This window comes from Pundamilia nyererei, unplaced genomic scaffold (assembly GCF_000239375.1).
Source record: "Pundamilia nyererei isolate P.nyererei 1_Seehausen unplaced genomic scaffold, PunNye1.0 scaffold00179, whole genome shotgun sequence".
Classification (NCBI taxonomy): domain Eukaryota; kingdom Metazoa; phylum Chordata; class Actinopteri; order Cichliformes; family Cichlidae; genus Pundamilia; species Pundamilia nyererei.
Genome location: NW_005187580.1, coordinates 87437 through 106409, shown reverse-complemented (window position 1 = coordinate 106409; position 18973 = coordinate 87437). Strand labels below are relative to the sequence as shown.

Below are 18973 nucleotides of genomic sequence, written 5' to 3'. Positions count from 1 at the left end.
AAGTGCTATGGCAAGGGGGAGCCAGGACACCAGGTCACCCCCCCCACCCCCATATAAGGTCTGCTAGATGTTAATGCAGCACTGTGTACAATATCTATCGAGACTAACTAGATCACTACAATAGGGCAGCAGTAATCAGTAAGATGCTTGGCTGAAAGGGCAGGAGGCTAAGATCAGGGTAGCACAGAGGGAGGTTGCAGAAGTACAGGACCCATACCTGAGATATGCCAATCAACAACTACACCAGAGAAATCAAAAGCAGGACCACAGAACCAAGGTGTCAACAGCTAGAGATGGATGCAGTTGCCATGATGATCCACTGGACAGCCAACATGAAGAGTTTTGCTGTGCCCTGGAAGGATAATACAGAACCAATATGAAGAGGGTCAGTGGACAGTCGGCCACTGTGATGGTCTCAGAGTCGAGTGGATCATCATGACCACTGCGTCCATCTCCAGCTGTTGACACCTATGTTGACTACCTTGATCTTAGCCTCTAGCCCTTTTAGCCAAGCATCTCACTGATTACTGCTGCCCTATTGTAGTGATCTAATATGGGGGTGATGATAACGCCCCCTGACCTGGCGTCCTGGCCATAGCATTTATTTTGTACCTCCCTTCTTGTCAGGGTGCCCTGGTTCCTCAACACCTGACACGGACCCTGTTAATCGCTTAGCAGGGGGGAGTTCTAGTCTAAGGACCCTTACTGGATACAGACACCCCAGGTGGGAATCAAACTTGCGATCCTCTGCTCCAAAGACGTGTGGTCTAACCACTACTCTAGTCTCTACACTACTATACTCTCTTGTCTGTGTGTTGTGTCAATTTTGCCTTCCCTCTTTCTCAGCTGTTTGGAGGCAGGCTAGGCGTACCTTTATCACACATCTTTTCTATTTTTAATGTAACATATGTCATTTTATTTAGGCAGATCTTATTTCATACACTCTCCCTGTTACAATATATATATATATGTATATATGAATAAACAGACATAAAAACAGAAATAAGAGCAGTTGGACAGTGTAGTGGTAAGACTCCATCCCTTTGGAAAAGGAGTTGCAGGTTTGATTCTCACCTGCAGTGTTTGTATCCAGTAAAGGTCTTTGCTAACCAAGCTTAACGCAGAGAGAGAACTCTAATAAGGTCCACGTCAGGTGTTGCGGAACCAGAGACGAAAATACCGAGCTGCTACGTGAATAGGATGATGGAATTTTCATCCACATTGACAGCAAAACAGTGATTGCAGCGTTTCATCATTCGGAAGAAGGGAATGAGCTAGAGACTAGCTACAGATTGGCTACCAAGCCATGTACAAGATGAGCTTTGATAACTATGCAGTCAGAAAACCAAGACTCCTTCATTTCAGTTTGTCCTTATAAACCTGCTATAATAAGTCGTAAGGCATTCATTTTACAAGCTATAAGACTTCGAGGCCAAAAATACCAGGATCGTCCCTTTTAGTGTTTCTTTATTAAGCTGAAAAACATAATGGAACAGGCTGTGTGTTGTAACCAGAGTGGAACCACCCTGTCAAGCCACACATTAGTCATTGTTATATCCAGTGCATGAACGTTATGATATAACCGGAGAATACTGCCATTCTTTGAGAGGGAAATGAAGACAAAACATGCCATACTTCATTTTTTAAAAAAGAGATGTGTGATGATGTGAAGTGAATGCACAGTTAATGCAACCAATGAAAATCATAATAATCTTCAAAAACAAAAGAAAACGGCTGGTACAGACAGCACACAAGTGGAGGGAAGTTACAGGAACACAGACTTTAACAACATATTGAGCAATAATGGGTTAACGTATTGTGTAACGGGTTATTTGTGTTATCAGTCATTAGATAAGTTTATTTTACTACCATCCTCTACTTTCATGTAGTACAAATCTAGTTTGCAGTGTACTACAGAGGTAGGTAGAAAAACATCAAAACTAAAATTTCATATCCTGATTATCTAAAAAAAAAAAAAAGCAAGGTTAAAACAATCATAGTGGTAGTGTTAGTCACTGCAATAAAAAGCAAGTTAAGAAAAAGAGCAAGCGAGTATGGGACTGACTGGAATATGCACTGAAACGTTTGCTGCTCTCTTCTTTTGTTTGTGTTCAGTTTTCAAGTTTCATAAATTAAATTCTTTCAAATTTAAAAGCACATTATCAGTGCCATCTGCAATCAGTTTCTTCTTCACTCCAAAAACCTCCAGGGAGGACTATCAATGTAATACTTGTGCACCCTCTGGAGGGAAAAGCAGGAATTATGACACTGAAAATATTGATAAAACTTCAGTAAACTACATATTAGACAAAACGATTCAGACTAGGAGAGATAACTGCCCAACAGGATGTGTTTTTCATTGATGGCACAAAGTTTAATTTGTGGAAAACCATAGTGCAGTCTCTGATCTCATTCTTCCTGTTTTGAATGGCGATGAAAGTCCTTTTTCCCGCCTGTCTTACTGACGAGTTTTATATCCGTGATGATGATGTCATGGCTCACCGCCTTGCACATATCGTAGACGGTGAGCGCTGTTACAGAAGCAGCAGTCAGAGCCTCCATCTCCACTCCCGTCCTGCCCGTGGTGCGACATGTCGCTGTGATGACGACGGCATTAAGAAGCTCATCCAGGTGAAATGTGACAGAGGTGTGGTCTAAGGGTAAAGGGTGGCAGAGGGGGATGAGGGTGGAGGTCTGCTTCGAAGCCATGATGCCAGCCAACTGCGCCACAGTCAAGGCGTCGCCCTTGGCCAGCTGGTTATCTCGAAGCAGGCGGAAGGCGGTGGGGCCTAAGCTAACGGTGGCACAGGCTACGGCTGTTCGACATGTGGGAAGTTTCCCCCCGACATCCACCATGGTGGCGCGGCCCTGGGCGTCTGTATGTGTCAGCTGAGCTTTGAGATCTGTTGTCTGGTTGCTCTCAGACTGTTTACAACTGGCAACCTTGTTGGAATTTTGACTGTGGCAGAATCTAACAGGGTGGTTTCTCTGATTTATTTTGGCATCTATCAGCAGTGTGCAAAAAACAGCTTCTCCTGGGGTCCTGGACACGTGGCTCGTCAGAACATTAGGACTCAGGGCTTGTGCGTTCCTGAGACAGACTTCATTAACATAGCTTGTGACATTTGTGTGTGTTCTGAAACATTCAGTCTTAGTGTGACAACTAATGTGATCATTATCAATCTCTGCAGAGGGAAGGGATGCTACTTCATTGTGGTTAGGTTTTTCTGTGTTGATATGCATCTTAACATGGGTACCCCCACTCATTAAGGTTCCAGAGCAGCAAACACTGGCTTCCTGTGTTAAGTTAGTGGAGTCTGAAAGGCACAAACAATCCTCTCTATTCAAGACTTTCCTGCTGCCTAAATGATGAGTTGTTGCTGGAGAGAGGAACGAGTCATTTTTAAGCTGGGAACTAATGGGGAAAGCCCTCTTGCTGTCTTGTAGCTTTGGCAGGAACGTCTGAGATGTGGTACCTGCTGGAAAACAAAAATAAATGAGTCAAGAATACTGACATAAGTATTTTGCTGGGCTGCCTACTAGTGTTTTAGAAGTGGTTGCAGCCAGCGTGAAGTTCAGCCATAGCTGAACTTTTTGATTCAACATTCTCTGATCTTTAAGAAGGAAAGTGCATGGATGTGGATCTGCTCCAATCCTAATACAAAACATTAAAGAAACACGAATGAGGTCTTTGTACGTACAGCTGTGTCACCCACCAATGAGGATCATAGGCCTGTTCTTCATCTGAGAGATACTGAACATGCCTGAAGAGAGAAAGAGGGATAAATTACAAATATTACAACAATCTGTGCGCATAATCCTAAAATTGTATGATGTATTGATTTCTACCTGCATGCTGTTTCTTCTTCCGGCCCACAGCGGCACCAATAATTTGCAGCAGCTCTTCATCGGACGCGCCAGAGCGTAAGACATCTCTGAGGGAGACCTCTGAGTTACCAAACAAACACACCTGAGAGAGGAGACGGACGGGAAAGAGTGAAAAGCTGTTTTCACAAATGCAATGCAGTCCAAATCCAAGATTAGACACGAAACAGATATTAACTAAATGGCTCCCTGGAGTCTGTGTAAAAAGTTCACTTTAATATCAAAAATTGCTTAAGAACTTAATAATAGATCAGTAGAGATGGTGGGAGAATAACCCACTTTTTATATTAAGCTAACAGCAGCAATAGCGTGCTTTATTCTGTAAGGTAAAGACTCAACAGTATTCTTAGAGAAAATCCCAACGATCAAGTGATCTGTTATGAACAAGCACTTTTGAGATGACGGGAAGGTAAAACTTCCTTTTAAACAGGGTCAGGGAGAGGCAGCCATCTGCTGCTGTGACGGGTTCTGGGGTAAGGGGAAAGAGAGAAGAAGAAAGAGAAGACAAAACAGAAAGAGAGCAGAAATAAAGCAGGACAAAACAGACTAAGGGAGAGATTAGACACAATTCAATGACATGCTGTAGTGGTATGTAACACGTGGGGATATAAAAGAGGTGAGAGGTGAAGAAATACTCAGTCTATGACATTGGTCTCGATACAAACCCAAACAAATGTTGTATAATTTAATGAATTCAAATGCATCATAATAAACATTTCCTCTACTTTGCTCTGCAGCTCACTGTGGCCAATAGAAGACCTTCTGCCATATTCAGCTGAAGGCAGAGATGGCCTGTAGCTGACCTTACCAGTAGAAAGAGATGCCATCTTCCTATTGGGTAGACAGGCAGTCGTCATAGTTCACAGTGGTCAAAGTTACATTCTGCTGAACTTTGACCATAGCGCCTGCAACAGCTCTGTAGTTGTGCTTGTATCCTGTTGCTTGGTGCAAACCACTGAAATCAGTGTTTCAGAGTGAAGTGTATGCAGCCTCCTCTACACCTTCAGTGCATATTGATGCTAATTAGTTAAAAGTTTTGTCTCAAAAACAAAGGGAATGACCAGAAGGAGAATCAAAGGACCTTAATGGTGAAGAAAAAGGGACACTGATACATGAAGGTGAAGAAAAATGTATAAAAACAATAAGATTCTCATCAAAATTACGAAAAACTCAAGTAGCAGCAAAAGATTCTGTCACTTATTAACAAATCACAAACCACCCTTTTTGCTCCACAACCTGCCGCCCACAAGCTCCGCCCATCTATAATTGCACACATGCATACATGAACATTTGTGCCATAGGACAATAACAGACCTCACGAACAGCTTTAAAGCTTTATCGGCTTTACCTTTAGGTTGCCGTCTGCAGTGATGCGTAAACGATTGCAGGAGCCACAGAAATGGTCGGACATGGAGGTGATGAAGCCCAGCTGACCTTTGAAGCCTGGCACTTTAAATGTCTGTTTCAAAACAGGGAAAAAAGTGAGAAATATACTTTCAAATGTTACAACCAGTGACAAAAAGTTCTTCATTGGACTCCGACACCTGAAACTTTGTTCACTTGGATGTTTTAGTTTAATGTGTTTAATTGGGTTGTCTTCTTTTTTGCTTTTTAGGACTTGTGTTATAATCTGATGATGTTTTAAGCAGAAATATAGAAAAATCCTGCAGGTCTATTTGATCAGAGGGACTCGGATGTGTCGGAGAAAATGCACAGAGGAACACAAGAAACATGACTTTTTATTTTTCAGTATAAATATAATAATTAATCAACCATCTTTGTCAGGATTTCATCTCCAAAGTAATTTAGTACAGTTGGAGACACTGACCTTGGCTGTGTCTGTCTGTCCAGCTTGAAGCTTCTCCAGGTCGGGCCACTTCTGCCTGATGCGGTCCAGCATCTCCTGGTAGCTCACCATCTTCTTAAAGTTCCACTTGTTGCCTGCAGAGAGGAGACGAACCAGGCAGTGTGGGTTTAAACAATGGATGTTTAAAACATTTGCTCGAGCATTTGAAACTTCATGGGGCGTGAGCACTTACCATCGAAGGGCATGTACTCTATAAAGCGCACCTCCAGAGGCTTCTTCTCTGTCAGTGCTGCAAAATCAAGCAGCTCATCCTCATTCAGGCCTCGCATGACCACGCAGTTGATCTACAAAGAGAAGTGAACAACAATAGGCCTCTGATTACTGAGCCATTATTTTCCTAACAAGCTGGTTATGTAACAACCGACAGAAAATGACTTACTGAAGATGTGTGGGCCAATATTTAATTATGTAACACAATAATAACAGCCTTATAAGACTTTGATGTACTATACATGAGAATTCATCCAGTGATGTTAATGACTGGAATAATTCACTATATTTTTAAAGTCTAAATTTTTCAAAAGGAGACCCGTCCACATAAGCTTTTTCTTGCCTTCTTAAAGAGTTGATAAATAACGTGAAAGTTTAAAACAGCATCATGTTTTATTTTAACTGTCTAGCAGATTTAATGTGACTCATTTGATGCTTAAAGATCTACAAATGAAGGTCCTTCACTGACCCAAGGCTGAACCACAACACTTCTTGATCAACATGCAGTCAGTGGCATCAAGCTAACCGCACAGCTTAGCAAAACAGAATGAAGAACAACAATTTTTTAGACTAGGTAATGGACATATAATGTTATTTTATGCTGGCATTCCTAAACTCCTGTAACAGAGAAGCCTTATAAAAAAAATCACACTCTTCCTAAAGGGGAATCAGGTTACGAGAAGCTACTGGAGGAAACATATTAAACTACAACTAAAATCTGACAACTTCCAAAGCACTCTGCAAAACAGTTTGTGTCTCTCATTATGAACAAGTAAAAGGAATTGCTCATAATAGTGGTCATTGCTTGATTTTGGTTAACGGACCGATTCATATGCAGCATTTTTCTACTACTAACTAAGCACACGAAGTGTTTTATATGACTTGCCTCATTCACTCATTCAAACCCATTCATACAAGCACTTATTTCTGTTCTTTTCCTACATAAGTGCTTTCTATCAAATATTCACACACATTCATACTCTGATGGATACATCGGAGAGCAAATTGGAGTAAGTATCTTGCCCAAGGATATTTGGCATGCCAACTGGATCAAACCACCAACATTTTTGGTGGTTTGATCCAGAGCAGAGCAGCTTTTGCAACATTTCTACTTGCTTAGGTTTCAGTGCGTTTGACTTCTCAGTGCCACAGTAGGATTGATCTTAGATCAGTACAAATGCCGGTCCCCAAGGCTCCATCCTCAGCCCCTTGTTGTTCTCTTGTTCCAGGCTTTCACTCTGACACATTATCCAAAAACACCATATGAAAGTCATCACAGGGAATTCACCTTTCCTAACCATGATTTTATTGTTTTCTCTCACTGATATTAGCTGATTATCTCAGAGTTTTTGGGCACTCTGCACTTGCTACATTTCTGCAACTGTGAAACACTTGTCCTGCAATTAAATCTTACCCATTTTAATACTTATATATAAACTGCAAAAATGTTAAACAGTAACAAAAAGGAAGACACTGAATCGTAGTGGGGATATTTTCCATAACAGAGACTTAATAATGAATGAAAATGAACAAATACCTTCACAGGACTGTAGCCCAATTCAATGGCCTTTTCAACGCCCTCCATTACTTTGTGAAACCCTGGAAAAGGCAAGTAGAAAATGAAATGTGACTAAGATTAACATTTTACATTAGGTGCATTAGTAATGCTACTAATAAATAATAATAGTAAAGTTTGTATGTTATTAAAATACGACTAAAGTTGAGAATGGTGTGTGATTGGAGGCAGGTTTTGAGAAATAAAAATGCACTGAATCATACAACAAAAACAAAGATCAGAACTAAGCTTTGTGGTTTCTGAAATGAGTGGTGCTTCCACACGAAAAGCTCGGCCTTGTCTGTTCTCCTCCACCTTTTAATGTCCGTAATTCACCACAAACCACTTGTATAGAAACATGTAATCCCTCCACAGCAGCTCAAGCTTTTGAAAAGCAGACTGTCAAGGTCAGAGTCATTATTTGTTTTCACTTGCTCAAAACAATTAAATCAAAGCAGGATCTTTATGTAGGATGAGGCTTATGTTTTATTTACAGTTTGCATAACTGCAATTTGTCCTGAATAAAGAAAAGAAACACGATTTCAACAGTAACTTCTATTACAAACACAAGAAGGCAGGTGCTGTAAATCCAGTTTTCTTTTCTCCGCTCTTCTTCATGTCCTAATCTCAGTTAGTCCATCTGTGTCTGCCTTTCACGAGCCAACCACCCATAGCTCTGCCCTGCAGTCACCTGCAGTGTTTACAGCTTACAGCCTTCTTCCCTAAGCTTGTGGGATGGACCCACAACAAAAACTACACTGATTTATGCCTATCATACACTAGAAGAAAAAGCTGAACCAGGGAAACACTAAAAAAAAGACATACATAAAGACAGTGAGAGTTTTTAGCCACACACGAAGAATATTAAATATGTTTAATTTCATCTGAAGTCAGTCAATCAGCCAATTATCTGGGCACACTTTGGGCCAGTTAGCACCAAATGAGCATTATTTAAACACTACAGCCTGTCCGAGTACGGTTGCTCAGTACCCATCACTTTATCACCACAGTGACAGTGATATCTCCCATCTTCTGACCGCTGCTTCCAGCAGGATAACACATCACGTCACAAAGCTAAAATCATGTAAAACTGGCATCTTAAACATCACAATGAGTTCATTATACTCAAATGGCCTCCACCATCACCAGATCACAATCTCCTTCGTATTTTCTAAAGACGTAGGGATTTAGAAAATATCTCGCTGACCATCTGACACTTTTGTGGTTATACACTCCTAAACTACAGCGTCAATCAGCTACAGCCTCGTGATGTCGCTTTTTTCCCCTCCTCAATCTACGCACACTATTGGTGTTCTGATCATATGTCTCACACAGCTGACATTGATACACTGACGACGCTTCCATACCTTTCCGTCTGACAATAAACTCAAATTTGGCAGGAACTAATGAATCCAGGCTGATGTTGATCAGGTCCAATCCGGCGTCTTTAAGGTTTGGCAAAAGCCGAGCCAAGTTCATGCCATTGGTTGTCATGGCGATAGTCTTGAGGCCCTCCAACTTCCTGAGCTCAGCTGCAGAGTAGAAATGGAAAGGCAAGACAGAATGAGAGAAAACTGATGAATGCAACAAGTGAACTTTTACCTTTAAGGTTGAAATATTATATAACAGATGAGTTTATCCATACATAAATCAATCATTACAGCATGATAACAGAACAAAATCTTTAGCCATGTAAAGTGGATATCTTTATCTGTTACTATGCAGCATATTGTGCCACCGGGAAATTATGTTTCCTTGCTTGAATGCCTATCAATGAAAAAACTTCTTTAAATAAATTTATGGGTTATTAAAGTCTTTATTATCCATAACTAGTACAGTTACTCTGGTCATTTTGACATTAAGCAAAGATAATGCAGAATGAACTCACAAACACACACAGCACCACAATGCAACTAAATCCATCCAGTAAACCTAGCCAACTACCATTACTTGTAACCAGTAGATCTTTGTGGATCCTGTTTATAACTGTACACGCCACATCAGCGGTTCTGTGAGCCAACAAAAACAACACAACCAGCTTCACTGCAGCTTTTTCACGCTCCTCCTGTGAGACATTCAGCCTCTGTTCCTTGAGCTTTAAATCTCAGTGCAGTCGTTTCAGACTCTCATTCATGTGTTCTGCCTCCTCCTTTATTCTGGATGCTCAATGTGCCTCATCAGAGTCTCCAACTCTAATCTCCATCAGCAATACTGTTGTGTATTTCTTCCTACCAATGTCGGCAAATCATTTATTAGTCAAACTCCACACTTCAATAAATTATATTCCGTTATTTCAAGCGATCCTCTTGCTTCCTGAAATAACTAGTGCAACCAAATCCAAGTTATGCATGAAGTCTCATGAGCCTCATACACAGCTAGTGGCAATCAATGGTCCTCTTTCCAAAAAGACCTGACCCACTAGTCCTGCCACACACCCTCATTCATTCACGACAGGCTTTTTCTTGCTGCAGAGGCTTCACTTACAAAGTTTAATTTAAAATCAGGCTGTAAAATTCAAATGATGCAATAATACATCATTAGACCAAAAACAACTGTGGTGTAACAAATCATTTCCCCTTCCACAGAAACCCTTAAACTGAAGGCATGCATGCAAAATTGCTTCTCTTCACTTCAGCTGCAGTCAAGTCAGCAGAGTTAGCACATGAATCATCGGTCGCCTGGTTGCCAAACCTGACTTGCTCCTCTGAAAACAGTGTCACTACATCATTTTAGTCATACGGGAAACTGAAGAAAGCAAGTTTATGTTTGCTACAAGCTGATCCAAAGTGTTAAAAAAAGTGTGAAATGACTCAAAACAGCTTCCAAGTTGTTTTATTATTGAAAAAAAAAAAAAAAAGCCTGCACAAACTATTTTCTCCTTGTTTCTTACTGATAATATGGAGCACATCAGGTCTGATGAGCGGCTCCCCTCCAGTGAGGCGGATCTTGTCCACCCCCTCTTGGACGAAGAGGCGAGCCAGGGTCAGCACCTCAGAGGTGGATAGCAGCTGGCCCCGTGGTGTGAGCTTCACCCCCTCCTCTGGCATGCAGTACTGACCTAGAAATGAGAAAGATGAAAGATGTATTTTAGCCTACATTAGCGAGAATTCCTTCTTTTACTACGATAAATACTGAAGTAACACAACTAAATAAAAGGGAACGAGGGGACAAACCAAAAACTCTACTGTGTGGGAAAGAAAAACCTTTTCTTTCTCCAGTAGGTCAGCAGAATTTGGGCATTTTAGTGCACTTCTGTGAAAGGTTTACTAATTACGATGGTTAACTTGGTCTAATAATGTTGCTCCACTAGTGGGCTGGGAATGTAACAATGGTTTCTTGATAGGATCTACAGAAAATAAACATTTACTCACAGCGGAAGTTGCATTTTTCTGTGAGGGAGATTCGTAGGTAGTTGTGCCTGCGGCCAAAGTTGTCAGTCAAGAATGCTGAAAAGGGGAGTATGCTGTCATCCCTGAGCCTCTTCTGGGGAGGAAAAGAATCAGGAAAAGACACCGATCAAACTATATACCCTGGCATCACTGCAGTCTTATTTTGAATCAAACACAACAGCCCCTCTGAGTCCCATCATGCCAGAGACACAATAATGTCAGCTGAAGCCAAATCTGTGTCCCAGCTCCTGACCTTTGCCCATCACTCATGAGCACCTGCGGTTATGTCAAAAGTTACCAGTGTAAAAGCAAACCAGTGACTCAGCAGTTGCTCGGAGACACTCTGTTAATCAACAGGCTGATCATTTAACTGCACTGATCTTTTTAGACCTTCCCAAGTCCCTTCATTGTTTCTTAAGGTAAAAAGCTTCATATAAAAGCCACTTATGCACACTTTAGTCAATTTTTCCCTATTATTGCCATATCATAATTATTATAGTCACTGATGTAATATACACCTGCAACCCAGAGAGACACAGCAAGAAGATGAACAATGAATGCTACTCTGTTATTTGACTACTGGACATTCAGGAGCATGCTTGCTCTGTCAATCATCTCTGATTATCAAGCACATGGATAGAGTATGTATGTATGAGGTAGAAACAATATTTTAAAGAAGTAGACTATCTCAATAACACCCTCTTAAACAGTTTATACTTTGGGCCTCCAAACGGTCCAAAAGATTCAAAATCTGTATCATCTAAAGCACAACTTCAATCCAAATAGAAAAAATTACTTTTAATCTCAACCAACTTTATTAGTTTATAACAATTCTTTTCCTACTTGCAACATGCTGGCTATCACATCTATCTTATCACATGATATCAAGTATGTAAAACTACAAAGCAGTGACAAACGTAAAGCAGGTGAGGTGTTGTTTCCCCCCTCTGATTGGTTCTCACAATCACGCCAAAAATACACCCCATGACCCCCTTTTATATCACAGCCACGCTGTCATAATGGATAACCGTTTGGTTTAATATTTATTCCTTAGTTTAGTGTTTCCTGGGCCCGGTTTATAACCTGTTCAGGTTATAAGCTTCTCACCTTTACTCCTTAAAGGTTTCACTCAGCCTGCGTCTCAACACAGACAGGACAATCTTAGCTGCAGGCCCGGCTTGTGTTACTGTTTTGGAGGTTGACTTACCTGTGTTGCCCTGGTTTTGAAGTTGGAACCAGCTATAGTCGAGTCTGTGAGTTCAAGTTCATTTTCCTCGTGCGTAACACCGGAACAGCTCCGCGCGATGCTTCTGTTCACGCGCCGTGCAAACAGTTTCCTAACACGTGTCAAAGCGCCGTTTCTGTCAAACAGACGGCAGCACATGCTAACAGGAGCAGCCATAGTTCAACCATTTGACAACTCCGAGGTCCTCTGTTTGCTCTTTCTCTCCGACCTGCAGTTCAACAACGTCTCTAACCAACCTGGACCAATCACAGTAACGGACGCATACCATGGTGCACTATGGGTAGTGTAGTCAAGGGTAACCAAAGATTTATTTATTTTTTTTACATAGAAACCGCCAATGGAGGGTAGCACTGAGACAGGTTATTTCAGGGAACTAAAAGCAAATTAAAACTAGGAGTGAAAAATAAATAAATAATAAAAAGTCGATTTTAGACAAATATGAAACCTAGCTTAAACGCGCTGTGAGTTAACACAGCAAAGTTGTATTACCTCTTATGAAGTTCTTAAATCAGCCATCCTGCTATTATATTTAAAAAAACAACAACAACAACAACATTTTTTTAGTAAAACCTAAACTAAAAAAAGAAAAACTAAAAACTAAAAATATTGTGTACTTGGACAGAGGAACCCACCCGAGGGATTAATAAAGTTCTATCTAATCTAAACTCGGATCTTGGAGAGGTAATACTGACAGATTATGTTCCCAAACAAAATAAGCAAAAGCAGCCTGTTGTAAGACACTTCTCTTCCTCATGGGTGCTGGTGTTCAGTGATCCAAACTGAATAACTCTTAAGGTGACAGTTCCCATGCTTGATCCTCTGAACCACACAAAATTTAATTTAACATGAGTGCCATCTAACTTATAAATAAGCTTTCTCCTTTAGGAAGGAAAAGAGTCTTGAAGGAAGTCAGGCTCGGGGCATGGTCCCATCCAAATCAGGTCTGGAAGAACCTCAGAGCTCTACAGTAATGATGTAAACTCAAAATAATCCCTATTACTTAAAGTACTTAGTCTGACCATGGTTTGTGACTTAGTATTTCTTAGTATTTCTAGTGCCCCGATCTTTGATGGATTCTCAGATATACTTTACATCTCAGTCTACTTGAATGTTATTATTCCTATTTTTTCCCCATCTTACATGCATATCTTTTATCTGTTTGTTTTAAATAAAGCTTAAGTTGCACATGGATGAAAACAAAATAAGTAACGTCTTTATGTGTGTTGACTTGGCAATTACGTTATTTAGCAAGAAATATTGAGAGTAATTAGTTGAAAGCAAATTATAATACTTAATAGCTGCAGATGATGTGCTGAACTCTTGCTTGGTGCACAGTTTTGGTGTTTTTCATAACATCCTGTAGCAATGTGCATAGGCATTTGGCTTTTTCACCAGCAAAACTCACCCAAAAAATTTATTTAGTGCATAAAAATGACCAGAACTCTCAGCTCAGTGCATGAAAATGATGTGCTGGAATAGTCCAAACTTGACTAAACTAAAAGTAATATTTAACTGAATATGCAACAAACTGAAATAAATATTGAAAGTACTGTTTTGCATTTTTTATGTTTTTTTTTAACTACTGCAAAGTAAGAAAAAATGGGAAGCATCCTGCGGGAGTCTTCACTACTGGAATCAGTCAGCAGTTCACACCTTGCCCACTAGATGGAGATGCAATCACATGCGGAGCATTTAGGTGTTTAAACGTGAACCTGTTGGCTTAATCAGATGAATTAAATAGAAAAGGGAACATTTTGTGATTGGATTCATCTTTCAGACCTGCTCTCAGTATAATCTACACAACTCATACACATCAAAATAACAGACTGTGACTAGTAAATATTTAGTGTAGCAGGGGATATCAAGGTGACTTTTCTGGCTCTGAATACCTGTAAATCAACACCTTTTAGCAAATACAACTGCAAAACATTTATGTGAATTTTAAGCTCTCAGGCAATCCACAGCATAACTGTGAAAAAAAAAAAAAACTCCCTCCCAGAGCTATAAATAGTAAGGCCAGCTGTTGGATCTGCAGACTTTCTGTTTCCCTGATGAGGGCTATTGTATTGCAATCAAGACACCTCGTTTGGACTAAAAAGCTCTTTGTCTGTGAAGTATATTTCTCAGCACCCCTGCTGAGTTCAACCCTGCCAGTAAATATGTATTTCCACAATACAAGTATATCTTGAAATAGGTGTGAACATACTGCGTGTTTAACGCTCTGTTCCTATAAAACACAGTTATACACCATGCAGTGCAACACAAGGAGAACCTGCAATAACATAAATACACACACATATGTGTGTGTATATATATATACATATGAGACTCTGCAGAGTGTCATTTTGTTTAAATCACGTCAGTGAGATGACACAAAATCAAACCTACCTCTCTAGTGTTCACAATGTCATACCCCTTAGATTTCCTTCTCAACAAATTTTCACTAGCTCAGTGCACACAGTGACAGTGAATCCATGCAGGTCATCAAGGGGTGATTTCAGGTATTAGTGTTTTGGGTCAGTGCACACAATTTTGCCTTTAATAGATTCACATTTTCATCAAAGCTTCATTTCATTTGACTTCGAAATACTACAGGAATATAGCAACTTGCAACTCAAGCACGTATACTTTCCACCACCCTGAAGATGCAGACTGCCGCCTGGGATCTATTTGAGCTCTGCAGTGAGCAGATCCTCAACCAATCTAAAGGTTGTGAATTTCTTTTGTGTTTGTTGTTCTGATAGAGGCATAGAAAACCCTTACTTGTTCGATTCAGATCTTTATGGTCCAAGGTGGGAAAGTATTCTTGCACTAAGCATGAAAACATGTTTTAGCTTCTCTCTCTGAACCTAAATGTTTTGCAGATTTAATTATCTCTGTTTTATCGATGGACAATTCCTGATTATGATTTGACTTGCCTTGATAGTATTTCTCATCTGATTCTCCCATGTTTTAACATTTCCCAGTGGTGAAAATTAACTCAGTTAGTCAATGACTGTGTTTCAGTACAGTTTTGAGGTATTTAAATTAAAATTTTGTACAACTTTATCCTTCTGTCCTTTTATTTTTATTTAACAGCTCTATTACTATTCACTATATTATTCAGTCCAAGATTTTGCACCACAAACTTGATTTGGTTTATAATATTTTTAATAGTACAGTCCCATGAAAAAGTATTTGACCCCCTGCTAATTTAATTCCCCCGCTCCCCTTTTGCTTATTTGTAAATTTGTCACAGTTAAATGTATCAGATCAACAGATCAAAATGAATGAACTTTGTCCCCAATTCACTGAATACTGTGGGGAAATGTAGCAGGAATATTTCCTGGAATTAAAGATCGTAACTCCTTATACACTATGGAAAAGAAATACTAGGCCATGAACACATTCCACCTACAGGAGCTGCTCAGCTATGGAAACCCATGCCGTGAACCTCCAGCACACAGTTTTTGTGCTGATGTTAATGCCAGAGCTCTTAGAGCTCTGCAGTCATCGAGTCAGCAGAGGTTGGCAACTTTTAAACACTAAGCACCTCAGCAAACCCCACGCTGTAACTTTATGTGGTCTTTGTGTGGGGCAGGGATAGCTCAGTAGGTAGAGTGGTGGCCCCATGACCGTGGCAACGGGACAGAAAACACCTGAATTCAAAGAGTTAAAAGTTGTGGCTTAATAATTTTGTTCGTATAATATAAATATATAAACAGACCAAGAGCAAATTTTAACTAAACATGTGAAAAAAATTAGTATAGAGACAGGATGGCCATCTATGTCAAGAATTGGTAGTCAGATATTTCATCTGTTTAATATCTATCCAGTGCATGTAAACGTTGTGGGAATGGAAGCACGCTTAACATCACAATAATGAAAGTGGATTAAAAGGAAATAGACCTGAAACCAGCTAACAGGGGTTCATTGTAAAGGTCTGATATTCATTGCAGTCTTGGTTTACCACTGTTGATGAATATTTACCTTTGCATAAAAATAGGCAGACCTTACACTGAAAATTCAGCGTTATGAAAGGTTTTTATCTCCATTTATCTCCTTATTTTAGTGATCAGCACATTTCTACATTGGCTATTACACAGGTTTCTCATCTCAGCACCTGAAATGCATCCAGTTTCACAGACCTCTTCAGCTGGGCAGAAATCGCAGCCAACCAACAATCCTGTGAAACATGCTGATTTCTTCAGTACTCAAGAATATCACTAAAATGTACCTCTCTTTTTTTCCAAACTCCCTTTTCTTTTCTTTTTTAGCTCTTTCTTTACCCAACAGGTGACCATGCATGATTTTATGTTTTTTGTGTCTTTGGATTTTTAGTTTTTGGAAACATCAGTCGAAGCTCAAGGTTGGAAAAATTTGACAGGGTCTGTATTTAAAATGCAGGTTTTGCACACTGCATTCATAATGTGAGCAAAAATGTGCAACAAAACCCATGATAAGTGCATCAGTGTATTTATTAAACACAGCTAAAGGCTGAATGACTCTAGACAAATAATTATTCATCGAATTTCAAATGATGGCCATTTGCATCACAGAAAAGCTGTGAAATGCCGCTTTTTAGCAGATGCACAGAGACTTGTCAGAACCCTTAAACATCTGACACATGGCTTGTGTTACTGCAGTGGTCTGGCTAGGTGTGAGGAGTGCATTAGCACTCAACCAAAGCTGGAAGGGATGCATGTTGAAGCAATACCTTTCCCTCTCTTTGAATGTCTATGCCACTATTCTATCTTTTTAGTTAATGTTCATATTATTTCCATCGCTATTTTTCCACCAAACAGCAACCACAATTCCCAACAGAATCGTGGCAACACACCGAATAGTGTTTTGCGGTCTGCAGGCCTGTTGATGCCCTTGATTAGTTGGTAATTATCCTGTCATGACACAGCAATTAAACGGTGGTATTTAAAGCCAGCGCACAACGTGAAAGAGATTCCTCAAATAATAGGCTCACTTCCCACTCCCGTCCAGCAGCAATTCTCCTGCTCTGTGTGGGTGTGAGTTACTATTGAAATAAAGGGAACATGAATTTGCATATGGCTAACACCAAGTGGTTTAAAAGCTAATCTCAGGAGTTGTTTTTCCTGAGCGCTGTGTAAGAGTTTAATGTACTCGCCTTTTCGTTTAATTTATTTATGAACTGAAAGAAATAAAACCTACCTACTACACCAACTATTTGTGTGTAGTGGAATAAATATATATTTGCTTTAAATATAAATATATTATAAAATCTTAACTGGCATATCTCTTTATAATGTGAATACAGTGTAGACGATAGTCAAGCCATAATTTCTTTCTAGGAACTTTCTAAACAGACCTGAAAGATGGATAAATGCAGCCAAACAAACAATACCTGAGCATGATGATATCACTGCCATGCATCATGTTGTGTATTTGACTGTGTTAATTGTCTTTGCTTCATTTATTATAATTTGGTGCCCTCTTGGTCACATTAGGTATTCTGGGAGGTTTGTAATACCCAGCTAAGGCTAACAGCTAGCTAACACAATTGCATAGAGGTACAGTTTTAACCAAGTGAAATCTTGGCCCAGGCAAGCCTCTGCTATCACCTTGCTATTTGACTCAGTATGATTTGAGTATATTAAGTTAAGTTACTCAGTTAATAAGCTGTGTAGCTATGAATTATTTGTATGTTTAATACTAGCAAGTATAAATTAGCATGTGTATGCTAATGCGTTATCAGGAATAATCCTACTTCACTGAATGTTATTTTGAATTTATTTAGGCTACTTTGGGATTTATATTATTGCTATTTATGACAATGACACTCAGTCTCAGCGATAATGTTTATGCATGCTTAGTAAATGAAAAAAAAAAAAAGTTCCCCTCACTCCCAAGGCGTAATATACCGATGATTTGTCAAGTCCCAAGGCGTTCCTGAGGAAAAGAAAGGTGACCTTCCGCGTTATGCTACACGCCGGGTTATGGATGAAATCGAGTAGAATGATGCTACATGTTCCAGCCATAACCATAACCTTATCCCTAACTAGCACTTTAATGACGTTAGTGTTTTCCAAAGCGATTTAAGTAAAAATAAACATAAATGTGTAGATTCATTCCAAATGGTTCTCATGTTTCCTCTTTTTTCTGATCTCGTAATATAGGGACGTGTTAGGTGCCCGCAAGCATAATATATCAATGATTTGTCACCTAGCGTAAAATGTTACGCTTTAGGAGTGAAAACGTGTTGGAAAAAATATTGATCTGTATTGTTGTTTTGTGTTTATTTAGTTTTACAAAAAAAAAAAATTATCCTGTGCTTCCTAATGTTATAAAATGTTATAGAACAAATATGACTCCGCTCGCCTCATTACCTTCTGTATGTCTGCATCCTCTCCTCATCCTTTGTTGCATCCTCCCTCCTTGCCGTGTGTTCCCTCAACCCTTGGTCCATGTTTCCCAAAGTTATGTGCTCTGTTGCTCAGTGGTTTCCTCAGGTATCAGCTGAGATTAAAGCGAGACAGTTATTAGAAAATATTGATATTATCTAACATTTTTTTTTTAAAAAGCATAAGTGGTGCAGAAACCTCCCTCAAGTCAAAAACTCATGTTTTCTTTTATTTCTTTATTTTTTTCAATAATGGAAGCAAACTGCTTTGATTTGCCAGGTTGCAGTCACCTCACAGACACAAGTGATAGACAGAATTTGAGATTTTAGCTCACGATCAACAAACATCTTTAGAATAGAATATTCTTTATTGTCATTGTCACAAGTACAATGAAATTGAAAGATGTCTCCGGTCAGTGCAACTGACATCTAACATATAAAGAGGCATTTCTGTGAATTTGTACCATAT

At 39.6% G+C, this 18973-nt stretch overlaps 1 protein-coding gene across 3 annotated transcripts; it reads right to left on the bottom strand.

Annotated features, from left to right (window-relative positions):
- Positions 1 to 2350: 2350 nt before the first annotated feature.
- Positions 2351 to 12416, bottom strand: mocs1 (molybdenum cofactor synthesis 1). 3 transcript variants are annotated; one of them, XM_005746476.1, is made up of 11 exons: positions 12114 to 12416; positions 10889 to 11000; positions 10408 to 10575; positions 8885 to 9049; positions 7500 to 7561; positions 5925 to 6036; positions 5714 to 5826; positions 5234 to 5344; positions 3850 to 3970; positions 3717 to 3764; positions 2351 to 3479 (listed from the first exon to the last, which is right to left on the bottom strand). In XM_005746476.1, the coding sequence occupies exons 1-11, from the start codon at positions 12306 to 12308 to the stop codon at positions 2410 to 2412; spliced, it is 2277 nt and encodes a 758-aa protein (XP_005746533.1). In that variant the 5' UTR covers positions 12309 to 12416; the 3' UTR covers positions 2351 to 2409. The 3 variants fall into 3 exon arrangements, with proteins under 3 accessions (XP_005746533.1, XP_005746534.1, XP_005746535.1); XM_005746477.1 differs by having other exon boundaries at positions 2351 to 3476; XM_005746478.1 differs by having other exon boundaries at positions 3413 to 3479; positions 3702 to 3764.
- Between the last annotated feature and the right edge of the window lie 6557 nt (positions 12417 to 18973).